The 21,784-nt window shown below is 33.2% G+C and overlaps 1 protein-coding gene across 1 annotated transcript; it reads left to right on the top strand.

Moving 5' to 3' along the window:
- The first annotated feature begins 4,025 nt into the window (after positions 1-4,025).
- LOC120080894 (ARM repeat superfamily protein) lies at positions 4,026-8,411 on the top strand. Its single transcript, XM_039035564.2, has 8 exons — positions 4,026-4,410; positions 4,494-5,025; positions 5,121-5,207; positions 5,408-5,598; positions 5,749-5,944; positions 6,986-7,050; positions 7,843-7,944; positions 8,021-8,411. Exons 1-8 carry the CDS (start codon positions 4,370-4,372, stop codon positions 8,133-8,135), a joined length of 1,329 nt encoding a protein of 442 aa, XP_038891492.1. The 5' UTR covers positions 4,026-4,369; the 3' UTR covers positions 8,136-8,411.
- Positions 8,412-21,784: the final 13,373 nt, after the last annotated feature.

Genomic DNA, 21,784 nt, shown 5'->3' with positions numbered 1-21,784 from the left:
CGTACTGTTGATTAGTTATATCCAATGGACACAAAAATATATCTATAGTGCGAATAGTGCAATTGTTGGTCTTTAGTGGAGCGATCGATAGTTAATCAAGGCTGGTTAATTTAATTAATTAATCAAGTACTATTGGAGCTTTAATTTATAGGTCCATAAAGTCCCCTTGTTAGCTTATAAGGACTAATGAGAATCAAATTAATTTTGATTTAATTTGAATTGTTCAAATTATTTCAAGGAAATTAATTGTATGAGATACAATTAAATAATGTATGTTTATACATTACAAAGTATAGTGTATGTTGACACATTATATAGTTTTATGAGATAAATAAATATTTGAATATGATTCAAATATTATTTATATGAATATTGATTCATATAAAAACTATATGTTAAAATTAATATAAACATGATTCATATTAAATTTATATAGTTTTATGAGAGAAATAAATATTTGAATATAATTCATTATATGGATATGATTGATATAGAAACTATAAGTTAAAATTAATGTGAATATGATTCGTATTGCAACTATATTGTTATTTGAACATGATTCAAATACTGATTTATAAAAATGTAATTATATAAAAACTATAATTTATATTGTATGTGATATAATATAAACTATAGGTTATATGTTATATGTGATATAACATATAGTTTAATATTTATATATGTAGTAAGTTAGTTAATATATATTATATTATTATTAAAATTCAAAATTTTCTGAATTTGAATTTTAAAATTAAAAAGGGATGAAGTTATAACTCTCTCAACCCCCAACCTCCAAAAAATGTGAAAACAGAAGAGAGATGATCATCTTCTTCTTCATCCCTCTTTATATCTCTCTATGTGATTCTCTAAAAAAAAATCTCTCAAGCTCTCATTCTTCCCTTTTACCAAGATTGAGTGCAAGCACACGAAACTCTACATGATTCTCATCCATGAGAATAACAAGGAATTTCTCGTGGTGGTATCCCCTTCTTTGTTGTTGTGTTCGTGGTGTCAGGTTCGTGAGATCGGGAGAAGAAGACATGGTGTGGAGAGGAAGCGAGAATACGGAACTTTAAGGGTAAGTGATATATCTTTCCCCTCTTCTCTATTTTCATCACAATACAAGCATGCTTAGTTTATTATGTTTATCCTTGTGTTTCCATCGCTTTGAATTATTCTATAAAACGAAATTAAAAGACAACGACATCCAATTACTTCTGCTGCGGGGAATTCCAATCCCTTCAATATTAATTAAATATATGACACTTAATTAATTGATATTAATTAATTTGAATTTAATTAAATTAAATTAAGTAGGATTTAATTTAATATTAAATTAGATATTAATGTTGATTCCTCAGTAGTTAGCAAGGGAGTTGACGTGAAGTTGAGGGGAGTTATCTCCACTCACATGAGTAAAACATGGAAGTAAGTTCTTGTTGAAACACAGAAGAAGTGATTTCTTCTGTAGATATTTTTCACTCGTCTTCCTCTCAATAAAAAAAAATATCTCTGTCTCTCCCTCTCTCAAATTGACTTCCCTTACCAAAATCAAGGAGCCCACACATCTTTGATTCTTATTTTGAAGAATAGCAAGGAAAGCTCAGTGGTGGTGTCCTGTTTTACGTTGAGTTTGAAAGAGAAGTCTGTATAGAGAAGTTCATGGTTGTTCGTGAGTTGTAGAGAAGAATTTCTTGAAGATAGTTTTCAAGGATTAGTTCTAATACATTCTTATCTGTAAAAACATGCTTATATATATACGTATGTTTATCTTATACTGATTTGTATGTTTTCTCTGTTTTTCACGATTTCTAAAATGAACTTTGAAAGCACACACGTTCACGCGCTTCCACTGGGGAATTCAATTCCTTCATATAGGGCATGAAATGCCTTGAGGAATACACTTGAGACAACTTCAATAGAGATGTTATGATCTAATATAATCACTAAATTCGGAGTGTCTCCAATCGAAGTCTTCAAATGAGTCATGAACCAAGTCCATGATGCATCATTCTCACCATCTACAATACTGAACGCGATAAGATATATGTTGTTATTGCCATCAATAAATGTTGTTATTAACAACATACCTTTGTATTTTTCGTGCAAATAGGGCCCATCAATAATGAGTATAAGATGGATACAGTTCAAGAATCCCCTAATCACGGACCAAATGCACAAAAACGTACTTAAAGTATTGTTTATCATATGATCCTTCCAGCAACCCTTGTGTGAACGTCAATGCATACTCTCTTACATATAAGCCCGTCTGTAGCTTATATTCACCCCATAATCTCGCTTAACATCTTCATTTATATCCCTTAGGCGGTATTCGACCAATTGATGAAAACAACGACATCCAGGATGCATCATTGCTAAAGATATCCAGGGGGGTGGTCACGGATGGGGAAGGCTTTTTCGTCCCCGTCCCTGACCCCCATTCAATCCCATCCCCACAGGGAAAATTTTTCGTTAGTTTTTTTTTTAATTTATTTATTATTTAACAAGTTTTTTTTTAAAAAAATTTTCTCAACGATATAATTTTTTTAGAACTTTCTATATTAAATCATCCTTTCCAATACATTTATATTTAAATAAAACACTATAATTTTTTAATATATAAAAACAACAATATTTTATTAGCATAGATATAACTAGAATAGTTCATCTCATAGTTTCTAAAAGTTAAAATGTAAATACTAATCACTAGCTTTCAACTTAAACATTACAATATACACGTCTTAAAAGTAAGAAAGTTTTGACGTCTCTATTTTAAAAGAACATTAAAGTATGAAAAAACTTATGATGAGAATTGGGAAAAGACTAATTAATAAAAACTATAGTTTCATAAAACTATATATATATAATTCACAAAATATATAAATATATGTTGTGAGTTATAAATCATAATCATACTTCATCTATATATATATAATACATATATGTATATTATAGTACATACACATATATATGGCGAGACAGGGTGGGGAGTTGGGGCGGGGGACGGGGAATATTCCTCGTGTTCTCGTTTGGCTAACGGGGAGAAAATTCTCCCCATTCCCTCCTTCATTCTCTATCTAATCGGGGATTCCCGTTGAGGGACTCGCCCTCATAGGAAAAATGGACATCTCTAATCATTGTCTTCTAAAAAGAAACTAAGATCTTCATCATTAACTATGTCAATTTGGGGAATTGAGGCCAATATATTGTAACAACACTTGATGCGTACATCAAACATATCCGGGTGATATTCCGTTGTTGGTGCAAAGTACTCTGTTCACCACACATTATATCATTTCCAACCTTCAAACCTTTCATAGACCTCCAACATAATTGCTTCCGGATTGGTCCCATTCCCCACCAAAATCGTACAACGATAAGAGTTACGTCATTGATCTGCAATCAGAAATTCACAATTGGATTCAAATTGCTATTAAAGCAAGCAATCACCCAACAAGTTATAATAAATCGCCCAACAAGTTATAATAAATCACATAAAAAATTATAAGCATTTGCCTAGTAAATTATAAGAGATCACCCATATTAAGGTAAGTGATTGTTTAGTTGTATATAAACGATCGTTTATATAATACTGAACGATCACTTACATTATGGTGGACAATCTCCTATCTTTATGAAAGCGATCTTGGAAGAAAAATACTACGCGAACACTTACATTCTCTCTGTTTTTTGTTCTAATGAACGTGAATTCTGTGTACCAAAAGACAAAATGAACTGAACGAAGATGAAAGCGATCGACAATGAGAATGTTGGACTGAAACTCTGAGAGAAAAAGTTAGGCAGTTCAAATAAAAATGAACAAACAAGACTGACCTTACATTCTCGATATCAATAACATTCAATGTTGTTGGTAGAATATTAATTGAGAATAAATGCTCTCTTGGAATGTTGGTGTTATATTGAATACATGTGCTAAATCGTGGAAGAAATTGGAAGAAGAAGGTAGGTAGATTAAGAGGTTTTAATTTTAGGGATAAATCTGGTACTTCACATGTAAAAATATTAACAACAATCGAGTTTTTAGGAATGGATAAAGTTAGAACTTTTGGGGGTGTTGGGTCATTTTGTGAAATTTTTGTAAAAGAATATTCAAGATACTAATAATATGTTCAGAAGAACACCTCCCTGTTGAAATGATCTCTTAAACATGAAGAAGGAACTTAATACATATCTGGCGCCCATTGCTATCAGCATCTCGTATTCCGCAATCCTCTTTACTGAATTGGGGTTGCAACCATTTTCTCCGATCACCTCCGCCGTGTTTGTTGAGCTGTGCGCTCCGGCGAGAACTTTCTGGTCAAACTATTAATCCGTTGGAAGAGAAGCCGATTTCAACTGAGTCATAACAATGCCGAACTCCCTTCAACTTCTTCATGAGCTCTGTATTCAGTAAGTCCCTCTTGTGCACACGCTCTATCTTTCTCTTCTTCTCGCATTTCTTGAATGTAATTTATCCTTTTTTGTGATTTTAGGTTTTCGGAACCAATCATCAAATCCCTTTCGAAAATCTGCGATAAACCTTCAGAGGGGTCGAATGTCTCTGTTAAAGCCATTCTTGAATCCCTTCTACCTCGAAAAACCTCAGTTTCAGTTAATCCTTCTGAGGATGATATTTACTCCTCCATCAAAGATTTCGCACTAGCATGTGCTTTAATATTGTCTTCCCGTTCCTCGACCTTTGATCTTCTTTCATGGATTCCGGAAGACCTCTCACTTGCTGCCGAGTCAGCGTTTCGAATGCTCTCGAAAGCGTATGCCTCTGCATCCTGCGATGGGTTTTCGAAGAACATTGAGGAGCTGGGTTTAGATTTTAGTTTGATACCGGAGGAGAAAAGATTGGTGGTGGAAATCATTCCTAAGGTGCTTCCGTTGTTGAAGGAGAGGATTAAGGAGAGCTCTATAGATAAATCTGACGAGGTTGATGAGGTTTCCGCTGCATCAGCGAGGGTGCCTGTGGGGTTTGCTATTGTTGCGGCCCATCAACTTGGATGGTTCATTACTCAGGTCTGAGGTTTTGTTCTTGTTAGGTATACTGTAGTTCCGTGTGTTGCTGGTATTTTGTGTTGATTTGGGCTTTGTTTTTGGAGAAATTCTTGCAGATTGATTATCCACATTTAGGGAAGTTGTGTAATTTGGTGATTCCTTGTGCACTGACTGCTCTTGATCACTGGTCACCGGAAGTCAAAGTAAGCATTCTGATTTCCCTTTTTGCCATCTCTGATACTTGCCAACTCTATTGAATATCATGCTTTTTCATGCTGGAAATGGAACTTAGTATTTTGATTCAGATTTATGCTGTGTGAACGAGAAGCTTATCTCTTAATTTCATAGTTTGCAGTTGCTTCTGTACTAAATGAAAAATTATAATTTCTTTGTCTATTTTCAGGGGCAGGGCATGGTTAGCTTTATACATCTTGCAAAAAATGTCAATGCTGCAGAGCTTGGTCGGTACGATGATGTGATTCTTGATGCGTGCTGCTCAAATGTCCCTTCAAGTGATGAGATATGGCCTTACGTTGTCGAAATGTCGGTTCTTCTTGCAACTAGCATTCATAAAATGAATCCCCGTAGCTCATGGTAAACTTTTTTGTTGTAATGCATTCTCTCTTTGGTAATAAGTGGCAACACTGCTAGAATTCATGCTTATCTGACCTAGTCATTTTAACTGTATGGGTTTGGTCGTGTCAAACACACATATAAATTTTTTTCATTTGTATGCTTGCATAGGATTGAAAGGATGGTTAATGAAATGTTGGGTCACTTGGAGCGGCAGCCAAGAAACAAGGAACGCCGTATTGCATGGCTTCAACACATTGAACCTCTTTTCAACTGTATGGGTTTGGTGTTGTTGGCTCATACAAGGCGCATATTTCCACTTTTCTTCCAGTGGATGAATGCTGAAGATGATGAAACCACTTTACTAGTAAGAGATATATGATTTTTGTCATTTAATTATACAGGATAATATTATATGGTGAATAATACTTCCTGATTGCATCTACTGGGGGCCATTATTTTTTTTACTAGTAGAAGAGAAGAATGGAAAATAGGAATGAGAGAAGGGAGATTTTCTCTTTTTTTTTTTCAAAGCAATAAATAACTGTTAATTTTTTAATGGTGTTAGTAGGTAGATTAAATATTATTCATATTATTTCTATTCTCTGAATTCTTTAGATGTTATGACTCTTCTACTTCTGTTAGGAAGAAAACATTTTTGTTTGAGAATATATCAGAGGATTTTAAAGTGAACTTTCTTCTGCCAGTTCCTACCGGAAATTTTCTTGTGTCGATTTCCTGATTTGCAGCCTTTCAGTTCAAGCATCAAACGAATAACTTTTGGATAACCGTCTTCATTTTGGAATGCAAGGGCAAGGGGGACCTTAAATTTCTTACAAATGTTTTGCTATGCGTAGGAAAGAGCAGTCCAATTTTTCCTTCTACCTTTTATTTTCTGTATTTTTATAGGTATTTAGTTGGGATTTGTATCAACCATACCTTTAAACGGTAAATATTTAAAGAACCATACATGTCTATAATGAATTTCATGAACTCACTTTTTCTCAGTTGAGAAGAAGTCACTTCATGGACCTCTAAATAACGTAACTCTTATTTCGAAAACTAATTTTCTGATCAAATAGGTTTTCGATTCTTGACGCTGCTCTGCATTTGAGTCCTACAATAAATCTTTTTGTAACTAGTCCACTTGTAACTTGTATCAGTGTCATTTCTTGAAAGTGAGAGAACTTTTATGTGATTATTTATATTTGTGATTTTAGTCCCTGGAGTTGCGCTGATGAGCAGGGTTTCACACCTTGCTAGAGTTTCGCAGTGCTCACTCCTGGAGACTTCTTTCTCATGCGAACATGTTGCCTTTTTCTGACGGACACTATTGCATAAGTTTAGTTCATTTTGTGTGCAGTTCCTGGATTTCATTAGTTAAACTTATTTTGTTATCATTGGGCAGGTTCTACAGAGAATACAAACAGTTGTGAGGTTAACATGGATAAGGAATACGCCATATGTTGAAAGGTTATGGATTTTTATGTTTTACGTTTCTTGAATTTGATGATATCTTTATTTTTCTTTTCTTTTATAATTTATAGTTTTTGATGTAATCTTTTTTGGTTACGTTCACAATTTCATCCCGTTCAGATTCTGCTGTGCTTTCGTTACTTTCACCTGTTTTCAAGTGCTTAATGAAACTATCTCCAGTTCAAATCAAGCAATCGTGCTTTCTTTGCGTACTTTCACCTGTCCTGTGCTTGATCAAGCAGTGTTCTGTAGGAATAGTCACATACCCATGGTTATTTAAGAAGAAAATATGGGAGAGAATCTGTGTGGGAACATAGGGCATTTGTCAAGCTATCCTATCCATCATATGGGACCAACATTCAGTTGTTAAACTAGTTAGCAAAGGAAAGAGATTAGAAAGTGGTAGGTAATAAAGAAAGTCAGATTTTACAGTGTCCCCCTATCTGAATTTTGGAACTAGGAAATACATCAATTGAGTATTGGAGAGGACTGGAGACCTCCCTAATTCTGTTCTTTTTTAGTGTTCCATGAAGTTCAACCATAGTTCTTTCAAGATCATAATACAGTTATTCTCTTTGCATTACTACTGTTGCATGACCTTTAAATGGATTAATTTCTGGTGTCCATGAAGATCTTTAGAAACAATAAAATATAGCCATCAACTATAATAACAGGACAGCACTTATTTCTCACACCATTTTAATGGCCATCTTCATATTTGTGCCACATGCTGCTGCATCTATCAATTGCTTTAGAAGTTCCACTCATATGGTTGTATACTGGTGGCAGATTGGTGGATGAGCTTGCACTGTTATACGAAAAGGCCGAATCAAGAACTTTTGGTGATGCAATCAGAAAGCATGTCGTTGATGCACTTATCCTGCTCCAACAGTAAGAATAGGGCGTTCTCATATCATGTTTGCCTGTCCTGATTGAATCTTCAGGTTCTGATTTTGGTTGTTTTCAGGAGCAAAGGCGTGCAGTTTCAAGCAGCTTGGAACAAGCACAAGGATCATCAAAACTTGGTTTCGCTTACTACATCTTTAACAGGATTGAACATCACAGATTGTGTTGACTGTTAAGCCTTAGCATATTATAGTTAGTGGGGACTCAATAATCTGAAGAATCAGTGCAAATTCTTCCCATGAATCCAGAGCTGGTTGGCAGTGCCAAAGTATTTTTGGTTGGAGAAGTTTCTGGAGTACAGAGTTTCTTGACTTTTTTTTTTATTCCCTTTTTCTTGCCATTGATTGCCTTTTTATTCTTATGTAAGTTAGTTTTTTCTATTTTTTTTTATAAAAAAACTCAGTACAGAATATATTAGCTACATGTATAAAATTAGTGCATTTTTTAATTTATTACCTTGTCTCAATTGGGTCCTTCTCCTTCCATAAAAAAGAGTTAAGTACAAAGTGGTAATGAAATTTGAACAGCACATAGAACATTGAGTTCGTCCACTAAAGAAATCAATGTTGATACTATGTTGGAAGGTTAATTTTATGGATATATTGATAAATGACTATTGACCTATATTTTTGTTAATAAAATATTATAAAAATTATTTAATTTTAATAATTAAGTTGTTTTTAATTTTAAATGAAATTACAAATCTTGTTATTAGTATATATATTTATTTTGAGATTGATATATGATTAGTTTTTATTTTTTTAATGGTCTATAGGTATTTATAAAAGGTATTGGAGATATTAATTGATTCTTAATATTAATATTGATGTCGAACACTCTGATTTACAAGTATATCGATATACATAAATATTTTAATTTTGGGATACTAACAAAATTCATCTCTTTCCCAACTTTTTGTTAGGTTTAACAAAATATTCAATAAAACCATTTAACATTTTAGTACAATCCCTTCCATATTTAATATTCGTATTATTTTATGATTAAAATTATAAAAAGAAAAATATTCAATTCGAAAATATAGTATTAATTATCTATAGATTTTATTTTTTGAATAGACATTAATTACATTATAAGGAAAATTCTTATAAATAGAAAAATAGGGAATTGCATCAAGTAACTTTTTTAACAAATATATTGGCATCCATATCATCTTTTTTTTAAAAAATGCAAATATGGTAAACATATATAAAAAAAATATAACAAAAATATTTAGATTTTATTTGCTGGAGAATTTTTCTTTATTCCAAAATTACCCTCACAAGGTATATTTCCCAAATATTCATCGTGAAATTGTCTCCCGCTTTTCTTCTCCTTCAGCATCTAAGTTTCTTCAACCAGTCAGGAAGAATTGAAGTCAATTCCTTAGCCAATTTCGATTTTGCAATCAACTTTCTCTCGTGTTTTTTAGTTTCTTAAGTTTTGATTTCTACTTTCGCAATCGATTTGTGGATCAAAGTTGAGAAATTCAAATTTATGAATGGTTGTTACAATAACCAGCCTTAAAAATCGCGCTCAATTGGTTCTGATTATATGTTGATTTCGAATTTGTCAAGTTTATTTTCAAATTTCTTAGGTTTCGATTACGTTCTGATTTTGAATTTGTTAGGTTTTGATTTCTAATTTCTTAGTCGATTTGTGGAGTTTTTCTTTCTTTTTTTTTTTTTTTAAAAAAACAAACTTGTGATTTCGATTTTATGGATGGTTTGTTTTCGAAAACAAACTTGATATTATTGGAATTTGTGGAGGGTTTATTTTTGAATTTCTCATTATCGATCTGTACTCTTTTATTCTTAGTATTGGATCTCTCAGTAAATTTGGAATAGAGAAGAATTTCTCAGTTTGTGGAGGGTTATTCTCAAATTTCTCAGTTTCTGCCTTCTTTGTTTGTGATTTTTTTCACAAATAGAGAATAATAACATTGTATCTTACTCTAAGATTGATATCTAATTACTATTTGATAATAAGTAGTTTGTGTTTTTTTTATTGGCATTTGATTTCTATTTAATACTTTGTAGTCAGTGATTTCTATTTGATTATTATTTGATTGTCATGTGATGGCTATTTTTTGTAAGTTATATCATTGTGTTTGTTATCTGATTTCTATTTGATTTCCATGTGATTACTTTATGATGGCAATTAGATTACGATATTGAGTTATATATTATTTTTTAAAATATTTTTGCAGCATTTTGTAGTTATGGTTAAACTTCCAATAGTCATTTTTCATAGTGGTCAATGGGATGATCGACAATGCTATGTAGGTTACAAAACCATTGCTGTTTTGGTAGAGGAAGCAATGCTTTTTTAATCTTTCGTTAACTTCATACGGAAGGAACTTCAGCTTCATTCATTTATTAAACTTTCAGTTTTATTGAACTTAGGTAGCAATGGGGTTCAACATGTTGTTAAGATTCTTGAAGATAAAGATGTATGTTAGTTTCTAACTGTGATTAAGGATGAATTTACGAAATATCCTTTAGTTGCTCATGTTGTGAATACGATTTTAGAGGTTTTAGTTGCTTCCTTTCTTCTATAATTGAGGCTGATTTTGAAGGTGAATTAGAATTTTTTTGCCAGATTTTTATATCAACAATATGTCTTCTGTATTGTCTTTGAAGAACAACATGCTAATATAGAAATTTTGTTGAAACTGTTTCGGTTCATAACTGTAAAGAATAATTTTGAGTTTAGAACTTTGAGGTCAAATTCAAAATCTGTTGAGTTGAAATGTACTTAATGTTGGGCTTGCTCACTTAATTGCTTGATCAAGAAAAGCCCAAAAGATGAAAATGTCTTTAGTTGAAAAGGCTCACGATCTTCTAGCTGATGTGCAACACGTGGTAATCACCACTATCACTGCCTGATGGAAGTGACACCATTCTAATGGAAAAAGGGAAAAAAAACAAAACAATTTGATTTTCTTTCTCTCTCTCGTTTCATACTTTTGTTTACAGAAGCTTTCTCTTTAATCCTCTTATTGTTTGATCATTTGCATGAGTTTGCTGTGTGAATGAAGAAGAAGATGAAACATGCAATGTGATAAAGAGAAAGAAGAGGAGAAGAGCTATACAGAGATGTACGTGGTTCAGCAACGAAGTGCCTACATCCACGAGAAGGAGAAGAACTTCTATTATTCAAGAGCTATGCCACTTTTCTTTTACAGATCTTGTAGCTTCCTTGTGTAAAAAGATCTATCTACTAAATGTAAATGATGCATATTTATACTTTAAGCTGATACAAGTAGTTACATAACAAATTGTAAAGAAAGTGTAAATAGTCATTGAAGTCTTGATTTGTATGCTTGAGCTTAATTTTATACTTCAAATCTCCACCTTAAGCTCAACATGCAAGATTTTCTCCTCCCAGATCTAACTGGTCTTCACCCCTTTTCAGATAGCTAGAAGCCGATCTGACCAAGACAGTTGGAGAGCTTAAGCTTTGAAACAAGTTTGGTAAGCATATCAGCTGCATTCTCAGTGGTATGGACTTTTTGAATTTCGACTTTACCTTTTTCTATTTTGTCCCTTACGAAATGATATTTTATATCTATATGTTTGGCCCTTGAGTGGTATTGAGGGTTTTTGGAAAGATGAATGGCACTTTTGATTATCACAGTAGATCTTAACTACTGTTTGATTGATACCAAAGTCCTTCATCAACCCCTTTAACCACAACGCTTCTTTTATGGCTTCTAATAATGCCATGTATTTTGCTTCAGTAGTAGAAAGGGTTGTGATGACTGAAGGTTTGCTTTCCAACATAGTAAATTAGGACCATATAAGAATAGATAACCTATTAATGATCTCCTTTTGTCTTAGTCACCTGCAAAATCTGAATCAACATATCCATATAGCTCTAATTCTGTTTCTTTTGTACTTTGATATGTTAATTTAGATTGTTTAGACCATGTTAAATATCTTAATATCCATTTTTTTGCTTCCCAGTGCCTTTTTCTAGGGTTAGACATATATCTACTGACAAGACTAGTACAATAAGATAGGTCTGGTCTAGTTGATATCATTAGATACATTAAACTACCTACTGCTTGGTTGTAAAGGATTAATTGCATTTGAGTTAAATGTTCTATATCTGTTTCCTTAGGTGAATTAGCTGAGGAAAGTTTAAAATGACTAGCAATAGGTGTAGTAATAGGCTTAGCATTAGACATATTGAACCTTTTAATAACCTTTTCACAATAGTTTGTTTGACTGATGGTGAGGATAGAGGAAACCCTGTCTCTGTTTATTTTAATTCCAAGAATCTTTTTAGATTGACCCAAGTCTTTCATGTCAAACTCTTTCTTTAGGAGATCTTTGACATGTTTTATATCCTCCTTGGATTTCCCAGCTAGCAACATATCATCCACATAGAGGAGTAAATAGACTTTGTCCTTATAGGTAGTTGAATTAACATAAGAATAAATGTCATAGGTACTCCTTTGAAAACCCAATACTCTCTATGTAGTCATTGAATCTTCTGTACCAACACTTAGGGGATTGTTTAAGACCATATATAAATTTGTTTAGGAGACAATAAAGATTTTCCTTTCCTCTTTCTTCAAACCCTTTAGGTCTAGGTTTCCATGAAGGAAAGTTGTTTTAACATCTAATTGATATAATTCAAGGTTGTAATGAGCAACTAGAGATAGTAGAAGTCTGATAGAGATTTACTTTACTACTGATGAAAAAATTTCAGAATAGTTTATGCCTTCCCTTTGAGTAAATCCCTTAGCCACTAACCTAGCCTTATACTTAGGTTTTTCTTCTTTAGTAGAACCCTCCTTTAGTTTATATATCCACTTGGAAGCTATAGGCTTGCATCCTTTAGGAAGAGGTGTTAGGGTCCAAGTGTTGTTGACACTAAGTGATTCCATTTCTTCACACATAGCTTCAATCCAAGACCTAGCATTAAGGCAGCTCACTACCTCTTCAAAAGTAGCAATTTTTTAGTCATTAGAAGCTATTGTTGCATTTAGAACTAGGTTCATGTAATTAGTTTCAGTATACCTAGCTGGAGGAACTATCACTCTTCTTTGTCTATCCCTAGCTAATGAGTACTGACTCAAATCAGGTTGAGTTTCAGTATGCTCAGTAGACTCACCAGAGTTTTCCTCTTCTTCTTCTTTAGATTCATTAGAAGGATTGTAACTAGTGGATGAATCTTTAGGTGCCTCCACCTCAATCCTAGTAGTAGTAGGGCTTTTAGGAACTTCATAGATTGTCTTTTCCTTTTGCATCAACATCATTTTCTCTCTAAAAGTAACATCCCTGCTTACAACAAATCTTTTGTCAATAGGATTCCACATCTTAAAGCCTTTAACACCTTCTGAGAACCCAACAAACATACACTTCATTGCCCTAGATTTTAGTTTCCCTTGACTTTGGTGAATATAGCCTACACATCAAAATACCCTTAGATTATCTAGGTTAGGAAGATGTTTTTTCCATCTTTCTTCAGGAGTTAGGAAGTTTGGGGAGGAATGAGGACACCTATTTAAGGTGAAAATAGTGTAGCTTGCTGCCTTAGCCCAATACTTTTCACTAAGAATATCATCTGAAAGAAGATATCTAACCCTTTCCATGATTGTTCTATTAAGTCTCTCAGCAACTCCATTCTGTTGAGGAGTAAGTCTAACAGTCCTATACCTAGTTATGCTCGTTTCTTTACAAAACTTATTAAACTCTTCACTACAGAATTCTAGTCCATTATCAGTTCTCAGGTATTTAATTTCTTTAGAAGTTTGCTTCTCTATCATGAGTTTCCATTCCTTAAACTTATCAAACACTTGGTCTTTAGTTTTAAGGAAGTAAACCCAATTTTTCCTTGAGAAGTCATCAGTGAAAGAGAGTAAATACCTTGAGCCACTTAGGCTAGGTGTAGGAGCTGGACCCTATAGGTCTGAATGAATATAATCTAGGATAGCCTTTGCGGTATGTTGTGTTTTAGTTTTAACTTTGTCTTGTAGCCTTTCCTAAAACACAATGTTCACAGAAAGTTAGATTATCTGAGAGACCTTTAGGTAGAATCCCTTGCTTAGATAAGACTTTAGGCCTTTAGCATTAATGTGAGACAGTCTCTTATGCCAAACATTAGCCTTAGTGATCTCATTTATGGTGGCAACATATGTCCATGTCATCATTTCAACTTCTTTAACCACAAATAAGTCATTTACTTTTTTTCCAACAAGTATTACCTTAAAGTCTTTTAGCACCTCAAGAGTTCCTTCTTTGTCTCTGTATTCACACCCAATTGCATCAATCATTCCTAAGGAAATTAAGTTTCTCTTAAGAAGTGGAACATATCTTACATTTCTAAGAAGTTTATAGTTCCATCCTTAAGTTTCATAGAAACAAAGCCAATGCCTTCTATCTTACAACCTTGATTGTTTCCCATGTAAACCATTTCTCCTTCAATTTCTTTATAGGTGTTGAACCATGGTCTTATAGAGGTCATGTGATAGATGCATCCAGAATCTAGGACCCAATTATGTTTTCCTAGGGGATTTACATGGTTGGATTTATCTAAGGTTGAGGCTAGAGCATCTGAGTAGATATAAGATCCTTCTACCACAGAAGCTTCAGGCTGTTTACCTTTAGAGTCTTTTTATTTCTCTTGGTTTTTCCTTTTAAGAATAAAACAATCTTTGATTAAATGTCCTTTTTTTTCAGTATTTACATTTTAGTTTCTGTTTAGGCTTATTTTCTTCTGAATTATGTGGTTTTCTATCCTTCGAGTGATTTGGTTTAAAATTTCCTTTAACAAACAACCCTTCACCACTAGGATGATCTTTGTTGACAGTTTGTAACTCTAGCTCTCTAGTTCTTAAAGCTTATATTATTGTATCAGAACTCATGTTATCCCTTCCGTATTTTAGAGCATTTTTTATTTCCCTATAGGGTTCAGGCAGAGAATTAAGAAGCACATAGGATTCATTTTCATCTCCAAGTTTCTCTCCTAAGGTTTTGAATTTAGCAACAATTTTCTTGAATTCATCTAGATTATAAGTTAGAGACTTCGATGAATCTATTTTAAATGTAAAGAAATTTTCCCTAAGGTACATTTTACTAGGAAGATCCTTTGTAGTATATAAGTCTTCCAATTTAGTCCATATCCTATAGGCTGTTTCTTGATCTAAAACTTGCCTTAAAACATTATCACTAAGGTTTAAGACTAACGTACCATAAACTGCCAGCTCCCAATCTTCCTTTTCTTGAGTTTTCACTGAGGTTGCGAGTGTAGATAGGTCAAGGAGAGCTCTGTGAGCCTTCTGTTGGCCAAGAATTGCTTTAATTTTGTCCTTCTATAGACCAAAATCTCCTTTACCATCGAACTTCTCTACTTCAAATCTTGCTACAGTCTTTTTGCTCTGATACCACTTTGTTGGGCTTGCTCATTTAATTGTTTGACCAAGACAAGCCCAAAAGATGAAAATTTCTTCAGCTAAAAAGGCCCACGATCTTCCAGCTGATGTGCAACATGTAGTAATCACCACTATCACTGCCTGATGGAAGTGACACCACTCTGATGGAAAAAAGGGGAAAATAACAAAACAATCTGATTTTCTTTCTCTCTCGTTTCAAACTTCTGTTTATAGAAGCTTTCTCACTAACCCTCTTCTTGTTTGATCATTTGTGTGAGTTTGTTGTGTGAATGAAGAAGAAGATGAAATATGCAATGTGATCAAGAGAAAGAAGAGGAGAAGAGCTACACAGAGATGTATGTGGTTCGGCAACGAAGTGCCTACATCCACGGGAAGGAGAAGAACTTCTATTATTCAAGAGCTATGCCACTTTTCTTTTACAGATCTTGTAACTTCCTTGTAAGTTTGTAAAAAGATCTATCTACTAAATGTAAATGATGCATATTTATACTTTGAGCTGATACAAGTAGTTACATAACAAATTGTAAAGAAAGTGTAAATAGCCGTTGAACTCTTGATTTGTATGCTTGAGCTTATTTTTATACTTCACTTAAGATGATTGTCAATGGTTTGTTAGAGCATCACGTTATAAAAGTAGTGAATTGTGGATGATTCAAAAGTATATTAGTAAACATAATTGCTCTTGGATGGTTCGTGCTTCTCATAGGCAGACATCTTCATAATTTATTAGTCATTGTATGGTTGAAAATTTTAGACATAGCTATGATCATTCAACACCAAATGATATAATACATCATATGCAAATGAACTATGAGGTTGTTGTTAGTTATTATAAAGCTTGGAGGGCAAAGAATTCATTATGAAGATGTTGAAAGGAGATGCTGGTGAATCTTATGGCTTGATTCCCAAATTCTTTTTGAAGTTCAAAGAAATGAATCCATGTTTGTTTGTTCATTTAGTTTGGTTTGACATTGATCGATTTTATTGTAATCAGTTCACTAATATACCTATTAATTAGTATATCAGTGAAAAACTTGTACTAATACTAAGTGCTTTATTTTTTTCTCCTCTTTTTTATAGGGTCATTTACTGAATATGAATTAGATTTAAATGGTCATTTTAAATATTGCTTCGTAGCTATGGGGTCATCAATTGAAGGTTGGACGTATTGCAGACCAAATATTTCTGTTGATGAGACATGTTTAAAGCGTAAATTTGTTGGAACGTTATTGACTGCCTCAACAATAGATGGTAACAGTAATAATTTTTCTCTTGCTTTTAGTATAGTAGATTCAGAAAATGATTTCTATTGGATATGGTTTTTTTTAGAAGTTAAAAGTTTTTTTTGAGATCAGGAGAGATTAATTATTGTATCTGATAGGCATATAAGCATTTCAAATGTGTTTCCATTGGCTCAATTTTGTGTTTGTATGGAACATCTCTTGAACAACTTGAGGCTTTCATTCAAAGATTCTACAATAGAAAAAGTTTTTCGCCAATGTGTAAAATCATACACAATAGATTATTTTAAGTTGTATATGAGATGGATAGATCAAATATACCCATATATTAGATAATATCTTAGGAATGTTAGATTTGAGAGATGGGCCTGTGTCTACTCTAAGCAAAGAAGATACCAAATGATTACAACTAATGGTTCCGAGAGTTTGAATTCAGTGTTGAAAAATGATAGAAATTTACCTGTCCCTTCACTACTTGATGCAATTTGAGAGTTACTTCAACATTAGTTTTATGATAGAAGTAAATTAGCTTCCTCTTTGAAGAGTATATTGACTGCTTGGGCTGAAGGTGTGATGAGAAATCTAGCTAATGAATCACGGAGGTTCACTGTATGTAATTGCTATTTGATTGCTGCATCGTTATTTTATACTGATTATTGTCAAATTGTTATCTGATCGCCATATTATATTGATTGTATTAAACTTTATAAATTAGTTTAGGAGTTATTATCTTGTATATGCCATAATTACATTACTTATGTTGATTTTACAATTTGTTAGGTTAATCCCGTTGATGATTATGAATATCAAGTACTTATGGAGGTAAAACATTTTTGGTAAAGTTGAATTACAATAGTTGCACTTGTCATGTTTGAGATTTGGAAGAAATACCATGCAGTCATGCTCTTATTGTTATTTGCACTCTTGATTTAAATCCTTATTCTTTTGTCTCAAAGTATTATTTTGCTAGCACATTGGCATCAACTTATAATGGTGTTGTTCGCCTTGTCGGTAACCATAATGAATGGAGTATTGTAGAAATGAATGACACTATATTGCCTCTGATTGTTAAACGTCCAGTAAGAAGACCCCAAAGCAAAGAATCACTTCAATTGGTGAATTGGAAAAGCGCAAGAAGTGTACCCATTGTAAGCGTAGTGGTCACAATAAAAGAACATGTAAAAGTCAACCTATTTGAATGATCAGATTGTGGCCGTTAAAGATAGCTTTATTATTTGTTTTCATTTGAGTATATTTTTTCTCATTTGAGTAAGAACAATTTGTTGTTTTGATAGGTTAAGTATAACATTGTATTGGTTTTTTAGTATATTAGTGAATTTACTTTGCATCTTTTTTTAGTATATGAATAATGTTGCTATTATCCTTTTAGTGAAACTCAAATTCTCTGCACCACATTAAAGTTATAGATATGCAAGTCAGGTAATCTTGAATACATTCATATTAAAAGGTAATCAGATAACAATATGGCAAAGAATTATTACAATTTGGAATAGAGAAGAATTAACAAAAATAAAATGCAATCAGAATACAATCAATAACTATCAGAATGCAATCAGAATGCAATCATATGGCAATCAAAATGTTTTGCCTTTTCTTTATAGAAAGTTTTCTTTCGCATAAATCTCCATCCCTAAACCTGTTTTCTAAGCTTTCAATTCATAATCCACATTGTTATATTGCTATTGAATATATTTCTATTAGAAGTTAATCAGATAGTAATAAAAAAACAATCTAATAGCAATATCACTATCTGATCATGAATAACAATGTTATATATGTAATACACACAATTTAGGTAATTAAGAACCTTTCATTCCCAAATAACAAGTCCATCTGTTTCACTATCAACATATGTGCTAATATCAAAGTCATTATCAACAAAATATTATAACTTGAAGAAATTATCAACACAAAACTAACACAAAACTAGTGTAGGAAGTCCACATCAACACTAAAGCCTACAAAAGTTACCAAGAAATTCATTTTCATTTTGGTTGTGAAATGTGCAAATCAAAAGAAGGTGGTTAAATAACTGTGCTTGTATTTCTTATCTTCTTTGAAGATTTGTGTTTTTTCCCCATTTCCAAATCAACAGTCTTGGGTGTGGGTTTCAATTTTCTTCTTGGTCATTCATATTCTACTTCAGGCTTATCTTGTGAAAACTTTCTTGTATGCATTCTATTCTAAACAACCTAAAACAAATAAAGAATAAATTAGAAACAAGTATAAGATAGTAATAAGAAGGTAATTCTAATTGAAAAGCAATTACTTGGAAATCAAAAGGCAATCAGATAACAATCACATGGTAATAAGAAAATAATTGAAGTGAAGAGAATAATGTTATCGGTATCTTTTCTTTGCAATTTTTTTCTTCTTTGTCCTTTTATCTTCATTTTCTTCTTTGGATTTGTCTTCTTCAACCTGTTATCAAAACACACATTTCCAAGTGTATTAATCAAGTGTATCAGATGGCTACTTAATATTAAGAGAATTTTATTACCTGTTGTTTCTCTTTGTCATTCTTTTTCTTTGTTTTTATCTCTCTCTCTTTTTCTTCTCTTTTTTCTTCTTTTTTAATATCTTTGACAAGCTATTATATACAAAATAAAAAAACTGAGATTGTTTAGCATTAACAAGCTGATGGATTTCCAAATGGTAATAAGATGGAAATCAGATATCAAAAACTGCTATCTACCAAAAAATAGAGATGTAATCGAATAGAAATCAAAATGCAATAAGATGGAAATTAGATGTCAATTAGATGAAAATCATAAACTAATTAATGCAATCACCTGGTTAATGTTGATTATTTCATCAATTGATTCCAAAAGATCTTCTAACTCTTCCCGTTCTTGTTGTTCTTTTCCATCATTTTTTGGCACTTCTTATTGTTTCTTTTCATCTTTTTCTCGTTCTGCTTCTTCTCCTTCATCTTCTTTATCTTTTTGGTCTTCTTGTATCTCTTCACGATTTTCTTTTTCCTCTTGTCTTTCATTTTCCCCATCTTTTTCTTCTTCCTGTTTAGTAAGCAATGAAAAGTAATCATTATTAGTAAGTTAAGGTACATCAAATTGTATTAGTAAACAAATATAATAAACATTTTACCTCTTTGTCTTCCAATCGTTGGATATTCATCTCATCTTTAATTTTTTGAAGGATTGCTTTCGAATGTCTATTAGGATGGAAGGAGTCTTGAGATTGCTTCTCCATGTCTTTTGCAGCTAATTTTTCATTCATGGAGTTGAACAATTCAAACAATGCAGCTGTATTTTTCGAAATCTTAATAATTTTCTTCTTCAAAGATTCCAATTCCTCTTATTATTTTTTTGATGTCCCCTCTAATAGAACCATCTACACCTAAGCTTTGAACGTCTTAATCATTCCAAACTTCTTCATCATCTAAGCAGATTGACCTCTTATATTTCTATCTTTCTTCAATTACTTCTAGTGGCTCATTTACAAAATATTGGAAATAGTTTGAATGTAATTGATCTTCAAATGGATTCAAGTGGACAAATTTAAACTGTATAAAATGAAAACAAATGAATGAGGCAAGAGTAAATTAAAGGTTATGTCGAAAATAGTTGAATTGCCCTAGGGGTATATTTGTAATTTTTCCATTGACCTAGGGTTTCCTCTTGTCTATTTATTTGAGCAATCTCTTTGTATTCTGTGTATCAACTTCAATAATAAAAAATAAATCTCTATTGTGGTTTTTTCTTCCTGGTTATAAGGTTTTCCACATAAACCTTTTGTGTTCTTCTTCTTCTTCTTCGTCTATTATTTTCATCATGGTATCAGAGCTAAATAACAAAACACCAGCCGTCATTAATGAGACCTCTTCAACAACCAAACCCGAGATGACTGCCACTATTCAGATGGTTGTCCAACAATACTTGGAGGTGCCTTGCCTCATCTTTACAGATCAGTCGTGCAGCCGGTCTTATTCTGCCACAGACCTGTGTCGGATAGCACATCTCAGCCGTGACATGACAGCCCAGCCGCCCGATTTGCCGCATCCAGCCCAGTCGTTCGACAATCAGGCAAACGGCGATCTAGTTGCTTTAGCCCATCCGTGGATCGTGCAGACAGCCGCGTCAGCTTCTCCAAACGGCTTCGCACCCAATGCTGCAGACGACCAGCTACGTCAATTTTATTGGCTCGACCAGCCGTGGTGTTTCTGTTGAGTAGTAGCCACTACCGATTGGTCCAGTCACGTTCGACAGCAGCGACGAGGCTCATAACTTCAATCCAATGGATTTGAATGGCGCTACAGGCAATGGGCAGTCTATGGATGTTTTCCCTAGTGAGATCCAAAGGCGATTTGCTTATCTTCAGCAACAGATTGTGAATTTTGGAACGGTTCTTGTTACAAACTCGCAAAGTGTTCAACCAAATCCACCCACTAATCTTCCATTGTATTCTAAAAAACCCGATAAATTCTTTCCATACTTTACCTATTACAAATTTGTTGTCTGGATCAGTGAAAAATTCTGCAAGATTCATTATTGGAGAAAAGTTGAATGACCAAAATTATTTCCCTTGTCTCAATCTATCAAAATAGCTCTAAAAGGAAGACATAAATTTGGGTATTTAACTGGAAAGATACCAAAACCTGAACCTGGTACCCCCCCAAGAAAGCATTTGGAAAGGGGAAGACTCGTTGTTGCGGTCAGTTTTGGTTAACAACATGGAATCCCAAATTGGTCGACCGTTACTCTATGCGGCGACTGCCAAAGTTATTTGGGATGCGGTGCAGTAGCTATATCCAAAGAAGCATAATGCATCTCGTCTATATATAATACGCAAGCAAGTCCACGAATGCAAGCAATGGACCATGGACGTGAGATCGTACTTCAACAAATTATCCCTATTATGGCAAGATATGATCTATGCCATGAAATTATCTGGAAATGGGCACATGACGGGACTCAGTATTCAAAAATTGAGGAAGTTGATCGAGTGTATGACTTTCTAGTTGGGCTGAATTTAAAATTTGATGGTGTTCGTAGCCGAATATTGGGCCAACGTCCCACACCTTCTCTTATGGAAGTTTATTCAGAAATACACTTGGAAGAAGACAGATCTAGTGCGATGAATAATTCAGTAGTTACATCTACTGATGCTGCTACTTTTGCTACGAAATCCTCTGGACCTGATA

This window comes from Benincasa hispida, chromosome 7 (assembly GCF_027475165.1).
Source record: "Benincasa hispida cultivar pf3 chromosome 7, pf3_genome.v1.1, whole genome shotgun sequence".
NCBI classification, from domain to species: domain Eukaryota; kingdom Viridiplantae; phylum Streptophyta; class Magnoliopsida; order Cucurbitales; family Cucurbitaceae; genus Benincasa; species Benincasa hispida.
This window is presented reverse-complemented; position numbering and strand designations above follow the sequence as displayed.

Excerpts from the sequence above, each read along its gene's own strand:
- LOC120080894 (XM_039035564.2), top strand. The coding sequence starts at position 4,370 with ATGCCGAACTCCCTTCAACTTCTTCATGAGCTCTGTATTCA. Across the intron at positions 4,411-4,493 it reads CTTCATGAGCTCTGTATTCA|GTTTTCGGAACCAATCATCA; the intron begins GTAAGTCCCTCT and ends TTGTGATTTTAG. Across the intron at positions 5,208-5,407 it reads ACTGGTCACCGGAAGTCAAA|GGGCAGGGCATGGTTAGCTT; the intron begins GTAAGCATTCTG and ends GTCTATTTTCAG.